Source organism: Podarcis vaucheri, assembly GCF_965113315.1.
Source record: "Podarcis vaucheri genome assembly, chromosome: 15".
NCBI lineage: Eukaryota > Metazoa > Chordata > Lepidosauria > Squamata > Lacertidae > Podarcis > Podarcis vaucheri.
The window spans coordinates 33,525,442-33,542,037 of NC_138753.1; the positions used below are offsets into that span (position 1 = coordinate 33,525,442).

The 16,596-nt window shown below is 45.9% G+C and overlaps 1 protein-coding gene across 1 annotated transcript in view; it reads left to right on the forward strand.

Moving 5' to 3' along the window:
• Positions 1-16,596, forward strand: part of NRGN (neurogranin) — a 48,762-nt gene that overhangs the window by 17,712 nt on the left and 14,454 nt on the right. The window contains exon 2 of the mRNA XM_082200744.1: positions 994-1,197. Coding sequence (XP_082056870.1) covers positions 994-1,194 — 201 coding nt within the window. The 3' untranslated portion in view covers positions 1,195-1,197. The remainder of the gene's footprint in view (positions 1-993; positions 1,198-16,596) is intronic.

Genomic DNA, 16,596 nt, shown 5'->3' on the forward strand with positions numbered 1-16,596 from the left:
GTTGGTTGCTTTGTTTTGCTTTGCTTTGAATAATATGACAAGAAACAGCCGTGGTCCAGAATGACATCAAAGCCATATCTTGGAAAGCTGTCAGTTCAGGCTGGTTCCTGAGACCAAGGAGCAGGCTTTTGTCTATGTTTGGATACAATTGAATGACATTTTGAATCAAGATGGTGGTCTGAACTTTTATTTTTAATTTTAAATTGTCTCCTCCCCCATAATTTTATCATTTAAAATAACCATTTCAAACATTAAAGTACAAGGTTCTTTGAACCTTCAAACCTCCTTCCCTCCCTCCATGGTTTCCATGTTTAAGATTAAATTTGCTGCATCTTTTACCATTACCCACCTGTTAAATAACCACGATAATCATAAATAATTGCACATTACAAATGTCCTTAAAGGTAAAGGTACCCCTGCCCGAATGGGCCAGTCTTGACAGACTCTGGGGTTTGTGCGCCCATCTCACATCTATTGGCCGGGGGCCAGCGCTGTCCGAAGACACTTCCGGGTCACGTGGCCAGCGTGACAACGCTGCTCTGGCGAGCCAGAGCCGCACACGGAACGCCGTTTACCTTCCCGCTGGTAAGCGGTACCTATTTATCTACTTGCCCCCGGGGGTGCTTTCGAACTGCTAGGTGGGCAGGCGCTGGGACCGAGCAGCGGGAGCGCACCCCGCCGCGGGGATTCGAACCGCCGACCTCTCGATCGGCAAGCCCTAGGCGCTGAGGTTTTACATCCTTACATCCCTGCCAAAGATTTTAACTGTTTACAGTGGTCTTTTAAATAAATTACAAATTTACTCCAGTCTTTAGAAAATACTTGATCTTCCTGGTTTCGGATTTTCCCCATCAGTTTCACCATCTCCGCATATTCCGTCAGTTTCATCTGCCATTCTTCTTTTGTTGGTACTTCTCCTTCCTCCCTGACAAGAATGTACCTGATGGCATGAGGACCTCCTGTGTTTATTTTGCTTCCTTCCTTCTCTCGCAGGAAGGGGCTTGCACCAAGCTGGATGAAGACATCATGGATATTCCCTTGGATGACCCCAGTGCCAACGCGGCTGCCGCCAAGATCCAGGCCAGTTTCCGTGGCCATATGACTAGGAAGAAGATCAAAGGGGGAGAGCGCAAAAGCAAGGACCCCGAGTGCACGAGCAGCACTCGTGCGGGGGACCTACGCAATGGAGATTAAGTGGTAAGGATCCGAATGCCCCAGGCCAGCTTACTTGTTTGTTTCATTGAGAGCCATTCTTTTGCATGTACCTAGTTTAATTTAGGGATGCGGGTGGCGCTGTGGGTTAAACCACAGAGCCTAGGGCTTGCCGATCTGAAGGTCGGCGGTTCAAATCCCCGCGACGGGGTGAGCTCCTATTGCTCGGTCCCTGTTCCTGCCAACCTAGCAGTTCGAAAGCACGTCAAAGTGCAAGCAGATAAATAGGTACCGCTCTGGCGGGAAGGTAAACGGTGTTTCCGTGCGCTGCTCTGGTTCGCCAGAAGTGGCTTAGTCATGCTGGCCACATGACCTGGAAGCTGTACGCCAATAAAGTGAGATGAGCGCCGCAACCCCAGAGTCGGTCACAACTGGACCTAATGGTCAGGGGTCCCTTTACCTTTACCTAGTTTAATTTACCTTCCTACTAAGAGTCTTGTGGTACCTGAAAGATGAAACAATTTATTGTGGCATAAGCTGCTGTGGTCTAGAGCAAGAATGAGGGACCTGTGGGCCTCCAGATGTGGTTAGACAAGAGTTATCATCATCCCTGGACATTGGCTAGGCTGGCTGCTGCTGATGGGAGTTGTAGTCCAACAGCACTTGGAAGGCCACAGGTTCCCCATCCCTGCGATAGTCTCTGCCTTTATTCTCTTAACAAAGGGTCAGGGAGCCTGTGACCTTCCAGATATCAATGAATCCCAGCTCCCATTATCCTTGACCATTCTCTATGACCATTGTCATGGTCAAGGGTAGGAACTGAAGTGTAGGTGGGTTCCCACAAGGCAAGACACAGTGATAACAGCAAGAACTTTTATTGAACTACATAACTGGGAAACAGAGGACAAGCAACTGCTTATATACATTTCTGAAGGCCTGGGCCACCCCCAACATGATTGGCTGTCTAAATTTCCAAACTGCGAATCATGACTCAGAGTTCAAGGGCCAATGACAGAGGCCCAAATCCTGAAATGTTCTGTGATTAGACAACATGTATCAAATCAGAACACAGGAGATCAGAATCCTTAGTCCAGACTCAAGCTCAGGCAAACACAGACCACTGAATACATAACAGGAATGATGGGAGTTGGGCCACAGTAAAGGACCACAGTTTCCACATCTCTGATTTAAATGGAAGATTCAGTGAGTTTCCTGCTGTGTAACTGTGGCATTGTCTGTCCAAAAATTCATGATATGTTACGTCCTTCTACTAACTCCCCAGGGTGTCAAAGATGCCAAATTCCAAGGGGATTGAACAAAAGCTTCCTATTATTTCAGAGGCAATTTTAAAAAGTGCACATCCCTTACATTTCCCATTGATTTCAGCGAAAGATTCAGACAGTCTTCCAGGGGTCTCGTATCATCTTGGGTGCTTTTCATTCCAATGACATGAAATTTGCAGTCATTCTATTATTCCCTCTGGGCATCAGACCTGCCAATTTTCAGATGGATTGGACAAATGTTTCCCATTTAATAGGCAATTAAACAAGGAGCAACAGACTCAGCCTAACTGCAGTCGAAACTCAGTAAAACTTACCTCCAATCTGTCAATTTCATGGCTCTCTCTCCCTCTTTCCCCGAGACATTTTGGTGCACAGATAAGTAATGCAAACAATTCAGCCTTCCCAATCCTGGAGCCATTCAGATGTTATGGACTACCACTCCCAGCAGCCCCAGCGGCATGGCAGTGCTGACTGGGGCTGATGGGTTTTGTAGTCTAAAACATCTGGAGGGCTCCAATACAAGCTCATTCCAAGTGCATGCAAAAAGAAAACAAATAGAATTTCATTTCCGGGCACGTTCGTTCCCATTTTTTATTTGTTTTGAACATTCATTTTTGCAACGCATTCGAAGGCCTAAACAAACAACTGCGTTGTAACCAATACAATCATTGTATCATTTTAATGGCCAAGATAACCATTCATTATTCTGCGCAGCAATTTTGCAGTAATTATGATGAATACGCCCACTATGCCCGCCCTGTAGAGAATGAAAACTCATGCTTTCTATTACTGTTTATGGTCTCCAGAACTGATCGCTGCCCTTTCCTCATTTTCCCACTTAAGCACATAAAGTGGCACCTTGGTTCTCAAACTTAATCCATTCCAGAAGTCCGTTCCAAGATCAAAGCGTTCCAAAACCAAGGCACGCTTTCCCACAAAAAGTAATGCAAAATGGATTAATCAATTCCAGACTTTTAAAAACAACCCCTAAACAGCAATTTAACATGAATTTTGCTATCTAACAAGACCACTGATCCATAAAATGAAAGCAATAATCAATGCACTGTACTATAAAATAAATAAGACAGTATTGTAGATGATAAAAATTAAAATTATTATTATTTTCTTACCTGCACTGATGATAGTCATCAGGTTGTAGGGCTTTTATCCATTTACACAGTCACACAATCAATCTATCAGTAGCTGAACTGTGTTCCACACAGTCACAAAAACAAATTAACCGAAAAAGTCTCAAAAACAAAAACGCAAAATAAATAGCAAAAAACAAAAATGCCAAATGTAATCTGTTCCAGAAGTCTGTTTGACTTCCAAAATGTTCGAAAACCAAGGCACAGCTTCTGATTGGTGCAGGTGCCCCAGAAACAATAGCCGACAGCTGCATCGGTCGTTTGGCTTCCGAAAAATGTTTGAAAAATTGAACACTTACTTCCAGGTTTTTGGCATTTGGGAACCAAGGCATTTGAGAACCAAGGCACCACTGTATTGTTGAAACTGAAGGCAAAGGTGGTTTGATGCTTGTTTATAGAAACATGTCAACTTTCACTAAAGCTATGGGCTTAGTCTGTTATTTAGTGTTGTACCTACTGAAGATTTTCAGACACAACACTAAATTATGGTGTAGCATCATGTAAACGAGCCAGCCTCACATTGCTCAGACACAAAGTGCCTCAGGTCCATTGGTGCCAAATGAATGGTTTACTGCCACCAACCATGGCAGAAGTGCATGATGCTCTCTGCCTGGCAACTAAGATGAAGAAGCCAAACCTATTCAGCCTGTGTACACAACATACATTCAAAGCACATTCTCCCTCCCACAAAGAATCCCGGAAACTGTAGTTTATCCCCCACAGAGCTACAATTCCCAGCACCCTTAACAACCTACATGGATTCTTTGGGCAGAAGTCAAGTGTGTTACATATGCTCCAAGTGTGCAGTGTGTCTGCAACCTTGGAAGAAGACACATTATGCAAGGTGGCCAGAGATGTGTGGCAGAATCCAGTGCAGCAGCACAGCACGTTCAGCCGGTGCATTTTGCAGAATTTGTTGCTGCAATACACGGGTATGGCCACTGGCTCCGATGGCTTTAAAAGAGCACCAGATAAATTTGTGGCATGGAGGTCCCATGGGCACTGATAGCTAAATTTCATCTTTTATGCTCAGTGGAGCTCTAAATACCGTTTTGCTGAGGCAGGGAGCAATGGAGACACTTCATAGCCTGCTTGGTGGCTTCCTGGAAACATCTGCTTGCCCTTTGTTGGGAAGAGGATGCGGGTTTCAATGGACCCTCCACTCTTTTTGTGTGTGCTCTGTATCCACGGGGCCTCTTCTAAAGGACTCACCCTGTATAAAGCAGATCCTCTCTCCAAAATAATGTCTGGAAATCCTGTATTTATTTATTTTTTAAAAAGAATGTTGAGATCATACTGACCCTTTCTCTTTCTCCATGGTAGTCAGCAGCTTTGTAGTGTGTTCACCACAAAAGCAATCTCCCCTGGTCTATTGTTGCTTTCAGATTTAGCTCCCTACAGTTTGGTGAACTTTCAATTTGGTGAACTTTCCCGCAAGGGTGAGCAGTACCGAAACGACACATGAGGTCTGCTGTTGATGCTTTTAAAGACTTCCTGGTTTTGTTGCTTGTTGCTTTTCATGCACCACTTATTTGAAGTCATTTTAATGTTTTCTTATAAGCTGCCCTGATAATGTACTGGGTGCCAAACCCTTCCTCCATTATTGGTTCTCCCTCTTTTTAAAACAAAACATTGAATACCGCCATGGAAGGGTAGACACAGTCCAGATCAGGGCTGCAACAATGAAGGTTTTTTTTTTTTTAACCTTCATTAATCCTCCAATACATTTTCCCAATCTGAATGGTTACCATCATCCCCTGGAGCTGCTATTTGCCTTTTACACATGGGAAAAACCATGTGCTGTGGGGAGCCACCAAGCTGCAAATAGCAGCTTTTCTGCAAAGCACCTTCAAGCCCCAGATTGACTCTGCCTGCCCTGGATGGCCATTGGATCCTGTTGGATGGGAAGGACTATAGAAGACTTTCCTCTTGCAGTTCAGCCTCAAAGGAGCGACGTGGTCCTTCTGTGCTCTTGGGCCCTTATAGCCTTGGTTCGTCTTTGGTTCTGACTTCTGCTTTGGCCTAATCTTCAGCCATGACTTTCCCCCAACTGCTGCCCATGGGCCCAGCCCTGGCACACAGAGTTGTTTCCTTAATGGCTGCTGGCACCTCAGTTCCTTCCTCACCTCCAGCCTCTTTGCTGCTTTCCCCAAGCTCCCATCACTCTGTCTTCTGCCTTCAGGCCCATAGCTCAAGGACAGAACATCTGCTTTGCATGCAAGTGACAAGGTTCAATCCCTGGGATCTCCAGGTAGGGCTGCGACATAACACTGCCTGAAACTATGGAGAGCTGCTTTGGGTCACCGTAGATGCAATGCTGAGGTAGATGGACTGATGGCCTGATTAGGCATATGGCAGCTTCCTGTGTTTCTATGGTCTTTCACCAGTTGCCCGGAGAACTTTCTCCTGCTGAGGCAGGAGCAGACTGGGCTTTCTGCCTACTGACATGTCACAGGGGAGGTGTTGTGGTCTAAACCACGGAGCTTCTTGGGCTTGCCGATCGGAAGGTTGGCGGTTCGAATCCCCACGACATGGTCAGCTCCTGTTGCTCTGCCCCAGCTCCTGCCAACCAAGCAGTTCAAAAGCACGCCAGTGCAAGTAGATAAATAGGTACCACTGTGGTGGGAAGGTAAACGGCATTTCTGTGTGCTCTGGTTTCCATCACGGTGTTCTGTTGCACCAGAAGCGGTCTAATCATGCTGGCCACATGACCCGGAAAGCTGTGTGTGGACAAACACAGCTCCCTCGCCCTGAAAAGCAAGATGAGTGCCGCAACCCCTTAGGCGCCTTTGACTGGACTGAACCATTGAGGGGTCCTTTACCTTTTTACCTTTTACAGGGGAGAGAGGACCTGGGGCTGTACAAAGCACATTGAGACCGAAACAGAAATAGATTGAGAAAAGCAGGCCACATGATGTATCCAGTACAGCTTGCCCTTTGAGCCTGTCAGATTGAGGACAAGAAGCGAACAATTTGACCTGCTCTGTTCCAGAACGAGTTCAACGTGGCACACTCGGCTCTCTTCCCCACCCCCATCTTTATCTTCATAACAAACCTGCCAGGTAAATAGGCCAACAGTAGCAACTGGCCCATGGTCACCCTGTGACAGTGGCGTAGCGTCGGTTGCTGGCACCCAGGGCATGGGTGAGGCAGGAACACATGTGCCAGGCGGAGGGATGTGTGTAGACCCCAACCCTTGCTGCCGCTGAAGGGACCCCATCTACACAAGAGCAAAGTGGGGCCACGCTGAGCCACCTGCCTGACTGCACAGGGGTGAGCCTGGCTGGCCGATGTGGTGGGCAGAGAGGAGCACCAGGCTGGGCCAAATGGGGGCACCTGGTTTGTGCCCTCTCAAAAAATGTATGCCCAGGGCCACGGCCCTGTGGCCCTCTCACGCTACGCCCCTGCCCAGTGAGCTTCATGGCTGAGTGAGGATTTGCACCTGGATATCTCAAGGCCAAGTCTAACACTCATACCTGGGGACAGGTGTCCTGTTCCATCCTTCAGAGGTTATTAGGCTGCAGTTCCCATTGGCACCAGCCAGCATGGTCAGTACCCAAGGATGATGGGAATTGTAGTCCAACAGCATCTGGGGAACCGCAGGTTTCCCATGCCTGCTCTAACCTCTACACCACAGAGGCATTCGTTGGTTCCTCACTGTGGTATTCAATTTATATCATAGAATATGATATAAGCGTATGCTGGGATGGCACATTTATTAAGCAAGTGTATAGTAAAACCTGTTGTTGTTGTTGTTGGTTTTGCTACAGTCCTGTTTCTTGCTTGGTTTATTCCAAGAGCTTTTTTTTTAAAAAAATAATTATTTTAAAATGCCACTTCCCCCTTTTCTCTCTCTCGAAAAGAAACGCCGAGTGGCTCATAAGAATTAAAATACACCCATTAAAAACAATTTCAAATGCATGTAATACAAACACATTCAAAGGCATCCAATAAAAATGAATTCAGAAAATGCATCAAACCACCAACGCTCTAAAAACAAAACAAAAAGCAACAGATTTCCAAAAATCAACAAAAAACAACAACTTGTAAACAAACACCAAAGAGAGAGCGAGGCAAAGATGGCATCTTGCCACCTCCAGAAGGGCTAAATTTACATTTTATATCATTCATGTATCTGGGTATTTTAAAACCATAAAGCGCTTTGGGTACCTTGGCAGAATCAGCCAGTCGGTGGTTTGGAAAGGAAAATAGCCTTCATAGATACATAATGAGGAGAAGAAGGTTTTCCAGCCCTGTGAAAATATTGAAGCAGTTTGTAAGTAAGTTTGTAGTCACATGGCCCTGAGGAAGCAGAGGGGCGTCCAGGCGGGATTTCTGCAGCCGTATTTTATTCCCTGTTGTAGAGCATCTTCATAACAACCCTGTAAGGTATCTTCAGCTGAGAGAAGCAGTGAGCAGCCTAAGGTTACCTAGTGAATTTAGTGGCTGGAGGAGATTTGAACACAAGCCTTCTGCGTGTGACACTCCAGCCACTGAAAAATGGCTTCTATGCATGAATGTGTGTTCTCTGCACTTCAAGTTACCTTCAGGGCAGCTTGCAAGTGGCTAACTGAGTGAGGACAAAGTATTTTTTGGCGGTAGCTCTGATGCTTTCAATCGCCTGCCTTGTGGAGATTCCTCCAGCTCCCTCCTCATTTTCTTTTCGATGGAAGCTGAAAATATTTCCTTTTTTTCAGCGGGGGGGGGATTATTTGGTTTTTCAAATTAAAATTTTACAGAGATATATTGAACATAAATAATGAAAAGATTCCAAGAAATCTCCAGGACTTCCATCCTCCCCTTTGTGGATCCTATTATTAATCATTTCCACCAACTTGATCTGCCATTCTTCTCTGTTAGGGACTTTCTCTTCTTTCCATCTCTGGGCCATTAACATCCACGCAGCCGTGGTCGCATACATAAATACAATAGTCTTTTCTGCTCCCTTGGGATTTCGGCACCTAGAATTTCTTAAAGGAAGGCTTCAGGGTTTTTTTTTTTTTAGTAAAGGCTATTTTAAACATTTTTGAAGCTGAAAATATTTCCATTTGAACAGGCTCTTAAAGTTTATCACTGCTGCTGCTTTTAATATGTAGGAAAAATAAGACCATCTAGCTTAGCGTTTTTTATACTCACGGGAAGCAGTTCTTCAGGGAGAAGTGAGTTTAATGACTGCTACTTTTAATGATTGCTGTCCAAATTAGTGACTTTAATATCGTGTATTTTATTTCTGTTTCTTTTGAAAAGCACTCTGGCTGCCCATTTGAATTGGAGCTGCTGCTGTTAAATTTTATACCATAAGCTTAGAATTAGATGCTGGGCAAATTTTTCAGCTCCCCCCTTCCTCCCTCCCTCCCTTCCAAGTTGCTAGACCTTAAGGCTGCAATGAGAACTGGGAACAATGCCTGTTTAAGCTGATGTGTCGGCTCTGCCGGACTTGCATTGGGGGCTTCAATCCTTGGTACTATTCTTTGACACACACACCCCCCCATGGCCAGCAGAAAATACTTATGCAAAAAAGAAGCGAATGCATTCAATTTTCACAATTTATTCCAGGTGCCAATTTGAGTCCCCCTCCTGTTTGATTATTTTTTTTTAAAAAAACTTGTCTCTAGAGTATCTTCCCTGTGTAGTCAGACTAGATGATTCTTGACATCCCTTCCTACTCATTTCGGTGGAAAACAGATGCTACGTGCTGCGCCGACTTGCTGGGAAGATTTCTGGCAGAGAAAAATAATTATTTCCCCACGCTCCCTGCCCTCAGCTGAGTTGATGTGTACTTCTAATGCTACTCGCTCCATGTTGGGTGTTGTCAACTCAACAGCAAGCTAGCAACATCACACAAATTGTCATTATTATGGATAAATGGTAAGACAGGCTCAAGCTTAGTTCTGTCCCTGAAGCAATTATGATGATCATGATTATTAGTAGTAGCATTTATATTAATTAGTTGCTTTATTCATAGAAATGACTTACGGACACAATAGAAATGCTAAAAGCAATTACAGTCATACCTTGGATCCCGAACGCCTTGCGAGTTGAATGCTTTGGTTCCTGAACGCCACAAACCCAGAAGTGAGTGTTCCGGTTTGCGAACCTTTTTAGGAACCCGAATGTCCGTTGCAACTTCTGCGGCTTCCAATTGGCTGCAGGAGCTTCCTGCAGCCAATCGGAAGCAGCTCCTTGGTTTTCAAACGTTTTGGAAGTTGAACGGACTTCCCGAACAGATTCTGTTCAACTTCTGAAGTACCACTGTACACTGAACAGAATTAAAAAAAACCTTTAAAAAAACCCCAAAACCCCACCCAAACAAACCTTAAACATCTATGCAAATAAAAGACAGGAGTAGCAGAGGGACTAGCGCCTTTAAAATCCAAATGTGTTTGTAAATTCGGTACTGCCTGGAGCGGCCATTTCCTATCCTTTTTCATTGACAACTATGAGGCAGGGGGAAATCAGTCAGATGCAATTCTCCTGCACTTGTGTACTCAGGTGTGTGTGTGTGTGTGTGTAGGTGTGTTTGTGCGCGAGCGTGTGTGTGTGTGTGTGTGTGTAGAAACACCCACGCCAAACCTCTCTCTGCCATTAGCAACTGTGAATCATGGAAAACTTTTAACCACTGCTATAGAAAAAAACTGCTCCTTTTCCCTTATGGGGTATCCTGGAGCCCGTATAGCGTCCTTAAATGGGTTCCTTATCGGTAGGAGAAAATAACAGAGGGCAGCCAGAGAATATTGAGAAGCAAAGCAGCTAGTAAGCCTGATCTTTATTCAACTGTTGCAACAGGGTCCTCACTCACCACACGCAGGAGGAAGGAGGAACCCAGAACAATAGTGTGCAAGCCCTTCTAGAGACTTTTGAAATTGCCTACCTTGTAGCTCATGACCACCCCCCAAAACATCATACATACATCACAGAAGGAGGCAATCTACAGCAGAAATACATCACAGGAGGGGGTTTACATCAGAAATCTTGTGTTCCAGGATACCTAACAGTGGTCACTGATTGCTTTACCTGGGCAGCCTGGCCATTCTTTTGTGATGGTAAATACTTTAATTTCTGAATCCAGGTCACAGGCTCACCCTAAGGGACTCCTGACCATCAGGTCCAGTCGTGGCCGACTCTGGGGTTGCGGCGCTCATCTCGCTTTATTGGCCAAGGGAGCTGGCGTACAGCTTCCAGGTCATGTGGCCAGCAGGACTAAGCCGCTTCTGATGAACCAGAACAGCGCACGGAAACGCCGTTTACCTTCCCACTGGAGTGGTACCTATTTATCTACTTGCACTTTGACGTGCTTTCGAACTGCTAGGTGGGCAGGAGCAGGGACCGAGCAACGGGAGCTCACCCCGTTCCGGGGATTCAAACCGCCGACCTTCTGATCGGCAAGTCGTAGGCTCTGTGGTTTAACCTACAGCGCCACCTGCGTCCCTAGGCTCACCCTATTCATATACAAATACGCCCTTAAGACAGGTAAGCAAAAGACAATAGAGAGGCTTTCCCATTTCTTCTTGCAGAGAAATATTTGAGGTCAACTTGGGACAGTCAAAATGGTTTGGGAGAGTCAAAATGACTCCATGATTGCTCTGCTGTACTATTTCAGACACGTGGTTTATGTAATTACTGGTATGTATGTGTTTGCCTTGTACATTTATGAACCTTTATTTTATATTTGGGACCTTAGAATTCTTATAACACCACACACTGGCAAACCAACTCTCCCCTCCAGAAATGCAAACCCCTGGCCTTTGTTTAGGCAGCACCCCCTGGGCACAATTGTGTGGGGTTTTGAGTGTTCACCCCAGCGGTTGTGGGAAGCAACTGAGCAAGGAGAGGGAAATGTGCTTACACATTAGGAGCAATTTGTTTGGAATGGTTATTAGCTCAGCAAGACGCCACTTTCCTTCCACCCACCACCCTGAGAAAACCCTGCTGGCGCACCAGCCGAGAGGGGCAATTAGCAGGCCACAAGATGCCACTTTTAAAATCTGGGTTCCCTCAAGCATGCAGTTGCGTCAAGACAAATAAGTTCCATCTGCTTCAGCCAAGAATGAAGTTGCATTCCGCTGCCCCCTTTGGGACTGTGTTCTGCAAAAGGACGGTTTAGAACAGTCCAAATCTAGCCCAGGCAACCTGTGTGTAATAAACCATCAATCTGTCTGCTCCAATCTCTACTTTCCACTTTTCTCTGATAAATAAATCACAACACTGTCTGCTAAATCCACCCCACACTCCTGCACTTCTCCTCAGTAGAGAAAGTCGCATTTTAAATAACTAAGCATATCTTTCAACCTTGGAAATAATTATGCAGATTTGATTAATTCCCTTTGAGATGAATAAATGAAATTAACTAGCTCATTGTTGTCAACACCATACTGTTTTCTGCGTATAAATGGGTTTGGCATCTAAAAAAGAAGAAGAAAAAAAGAGCTTTTTTAATTCCTAAAAAAACTAATTTAACTTTTAAAGTTACAATTACATGCCGGGAAGAGACAACATGGAGTAGTTGTCTAGCTTGTCTTATGTATTATTATGAATATTAGAGTTTATTATTGTGCCATCAGTGCGTGTGGCAGTTCACAAAGTATAAGAAGTCAGGTCCCTGCACCCAAGGAGCTTCCAAACTACATTTCAAATACAGTGGTACCTCTGGTTACGAACTTAATTCATTCCAGAGGTCCGTTCTTAACCTGAAACCGTTCTTAACCCGAGGTACCACTTTAGCTAGTGGGGTCTCCCGCTGCTGCCACTGCGCGATTTCTGTTCTTATCCTGGGGCAAAGTTCTTAACCCGAGGTATTACTTCTGGGTTAGCAGAGCCTGTAACCCAAAGTGTTTGTAACCCAAGGTACCACTGTATAGGGGAAATGATAGAGGAAGGGGAGAGCCAGCAAATTCAGCTGATGTCGAAGGGGCTTAGCTCCAGATAGACATGTACAGCAGTCTTCCCTAACAGAGTGCTCGCCAGATGATTGAACTACAACTCCCACCAGCCCCTGCCACTGCAGTATGCTAGCTGGGACTGATGGTACTTATAGTCCAAAAGATCTGGAGGGCACCAGCTTGGAGAAGGCTTATTTTAGCTATGGATTTCCATCCTGCACATGCAGTCTGGGCACCCGGTTTACACAGCCTTTCAAATCAGGGTGGGGAAGCTTAATGTGTCCAAGGGCCACGTTCCTTCATGGCCAACTGTCAGGCTTCAGGGACTCTGCTTCCTCCCCCACTTTGGCTGTAGATAAGCAGAACAAAGCGAAAGGAGTCTCTTACCAGTTAGAAATTTTAATGACCACAGCAAGAAAACAAAGAATCCATTCCTCGGAATGGCGGTGCTCTCAATTAAGGGTTCCACCCACTTCCTCCCTAGTCACCCACTTCATTTCTGCGCCTTGCAACCTGATCTTGCAAGCCCTGTGCTTTCTGTGCTGCCACCTTATCCTCTGTCTTTGACCTTGGGCTGAGTGGCTGGACGCTTGCCACTGATAGTGAGTCTGTTAACTCTCTCTCCCCCATTTCTTCTCCTCCTAGCTGTTCCCCACCCAGTACTTCCTAACTTCTGCCTTCTAAACTATGCCCCTCTGCAAACCACTGTTCCAAACCTATACTATTTCCTTGCTCCTGGGAAGATTCAGGATCCTGATCAGGAGCAGGGGGAGGCTCCCACCATTCCTCCTCAGCGCAGCCCTCCTCATCACGGTCCCTGACCCCAACCTTCTGGTGGCCGCATGCCAGAGGTGGCAGGGGCAGATGCAAAGGGGCAGAGCAAATGGGTGCAACTCTTCCCTGCCATGCAAAAATCAGAGGAAGGAAGCAGCACCGTCACAGTTCCAAGGCACATTCCGGCCGATCAAAAACATTCAGGGGTGTGGCCTGTGGGCGGGTTTGTAACCTGGAGGGAATTGCATACCCTCCAAGTTTCTCTATTTCCCAATGACAGTCCTGGAATTATGAAAGCTTCTGGCTTCTGATTTGATGCCGGAATGTCCCTCTTTCCGCAACCATTGCCACCACCGCCAAGCTGGGAAAGGGAGGATGATCCATCGCTTGTCCTGAGCTGCGACGGCAGCAGTGGTGGCTGTAAGGGAGCATACTGCTGACTCCCCATGGCTGGTCTCCTCCCTATGGCTGCCACGGCTGGCCTCCCCCCTTGGGCAACTTGTAGCAGCTGCTGGGAAACAGTCAAGAAGGTGGCAGGGAGGCTGCGGTCACCAAGGCTTAGTCCCATGTGACATACCGACTCTGTGGGGTTGGAGTGGAAGAAAGGGAGAGCAGAGAACAAGGAGTCTTGATGATGATGATGATGATGATGATGATGGTACATGTTAAGTTGTGGGTGAACATATCAGACGACACAGCGATTCTTCAAACAGCTCTTCTTTATTCAGAGGCAGAACAGAACTAACTGAGGAGCTCAGTCAGCCTGCTTATATAGAGCTCCAGAACAATATAACTGTTGCCATTTTCTAAAACTATCCATTCACTGAATGTCATTTTCGATCCTTCATTTGCATACAAACTATCCAATCACTGAACGTCACTTTTGATCCTTCATTTGCATAACTATCTACAGTATCCCCCTGCTTGCCCAGTACATAACAATACAGTCATACCTCGGATTGAATATGCTTCAGGTTGAGCATTTTCAGGTTACGCTCTGCGGTGACCCGGAAGTAACGGAACACATGCATGCGCAGAAGCGGCGAAACGCAACCCATGCATGCGCGGACGCATGTTACGTTCTACTCATCATGCAAACAGGGCTCCGGAATGGATCCCGTTCACATCCAGAGGTACCACTGTAATAGGTAAAAGGTAAAGGATCCCTGGACGGTTAAGTCCAGTCAAAGATGACTATGTGGTTGCGGTGCTCATTTTGCTTTCAGGCCAAGGGAGCCGGCATTTGTCCACAGACAGCTTTCCGGGTCGTGTGGCCAGCATGACTAAAGCAGTTCTGGTGCAACGGGACACCATGACGGAAACCAGAGCACATGGAAACGCCGTTTACCTTCCCACCACAGCGATACCTATTTATCTACTTGCACTGGTGTGCTTTCAAACTGCTAGGTTGGCAGGAGCAGGGACAGAGCAATGGGAGCTCACCCTGTCACAGGAAATCAAACCGCCGACCTTCCGATCGGCAAGACCAAGAGGCTTGGTGGTTTAGACCGCAGCCCCACCTGCATCCAATAATCTTCATCATCATAATTTATTTTTACCCCGCTCATGTGACTGGTTGCCCTGGCCACTCTGGGCAGCTTCCAACATATATTAAAAAAATGATAAAACATTAAACTTTAAAGAAAAGCTTCCTTATTTAGGGTTGTCTTTAGATGTCTTCTAAAGTTTGTAGAGTTACTTATCTTCTTGGCTCAGGGTTTGCACAACTCCATACCCTCCAACATTTCTCCGATGAAAATAGGGGCGTCCTAAGGGGAAGCGGGACATTATGGGATCAAATTAGGAACCCGGACAGCTTTTCTAAATCTGGGAGTGTCCCTGGAAAATAGGGACACTTGGAGGGCAATAGCCTTTCCCTGCTCAGGATCTCCAACAACTGGCATTCAGAGCCATAACCCCCAGCTGTGTGAGTTATGCAGGGGTATAAAAAAGTGGCCCCCTGTGATGTTTTAAACACCCTTATCGTATACTGGAAGGACTGGAGGCACAATTGCATGTGGAAAGATTTATTGGGTCTTCAAAAGGTCCTTGGATCCATGGAATTAAGACACTCTTTTAGGACATCTGAATTTGCCCTCTTCATTCCAGGTGCACAATTTCTCCCCTGCACAAATAGGCTTGCAATCCTATTCCGCAGCATGATTTCATTAGCTCAATCCATCTGGGGATATCGTTGGCATATGCAAAGCTTATATGCTTTCCCCGAAAGCATTTGCAGACCAAATGTACAGGTTTGCGGGGGAGGAAAGACGTTAGAAGGGAAATGGAATTTGGCCTTCTGACAAATTAAGATAGTATTTGATGTAAAAAAGCAACGTGGTCTGTTTCCTTTCATCTTTTCTTTTTAAAATTTAAATGAAAACCCTAAAGCCATATTTGCTGATGAGTTGTTGCATGTATGCTGTGGAGTGCAAGTCAGATGGATGGAGCGTGTCTGACGCTTGTCATATGGGGACTGCAAATATTGATGTGAATTATTGACCAATGAATCTCAGCCTGTTGCCGTGAGGGGGGAGGGACGGAAGAGAGAGTGACTGGGCCAGCTTCTAAGTAATGCCAAATAGTTTTTATCACCCAATTGTGGTCCATGGAGCAATGATGGTCTTTGAGCTGGGGATATCTGTACTTAGCTCTGCGTTTGATTAATTTTTTTTTATTGATGATGGAGATGGAGGCTGTTTTGAATGGGGCAGAATTAGGGGTGGGTGACTCTGTCAATTTTGGCTTCTCATTTTTCCAGTCCCCAGTTCGCCCCATTCCATATCCTTTTACCAATGTACATGAAAATTTGCCTTTGTTTTCATACATCTTTCCCTTCATGCCCACAGTTTTTGCAAGTATTTTTGCCCAATGTATACGTTTTTGCAAGAACCCCCCCCAAATTTTGTACATGTTTGTACATTGTGTACATCTTCAAGGTTTTGCTATTGACATAGGGAACCCTGAACAGCTGAAGATCAGAATACTTGGCAGACTGATTGCCTTAAGAACAGTGGGAGCTGTTTTATACCTGTAACGAATCCAACGTGGGTGGCACTGTGGGTTAAACCACAGAACCTAGGACTTGCTGATCAGAAGGTTGTCGGTTTGAATCCCTGCGACGGGGTGAGCTCCCGTTGCTCAGTCTCTGCTCCTGCCAACCTAGCAGTTCGAAAGCACACGTAGATAAATAGGTACCACTCCGGTGGGAAGGTAAACAACGTTTCTGTGCGCTGCTCTGGTTCATCAGAAGCAGCTTAGTCATGCTGGCCACATGACCCGGAAGCTGTACACCGGCTCCCTCGGCCAATAAAGCGAGATGAGTGCTGCAACCCCAGAGTCGTCTGTGACTGGACCTAA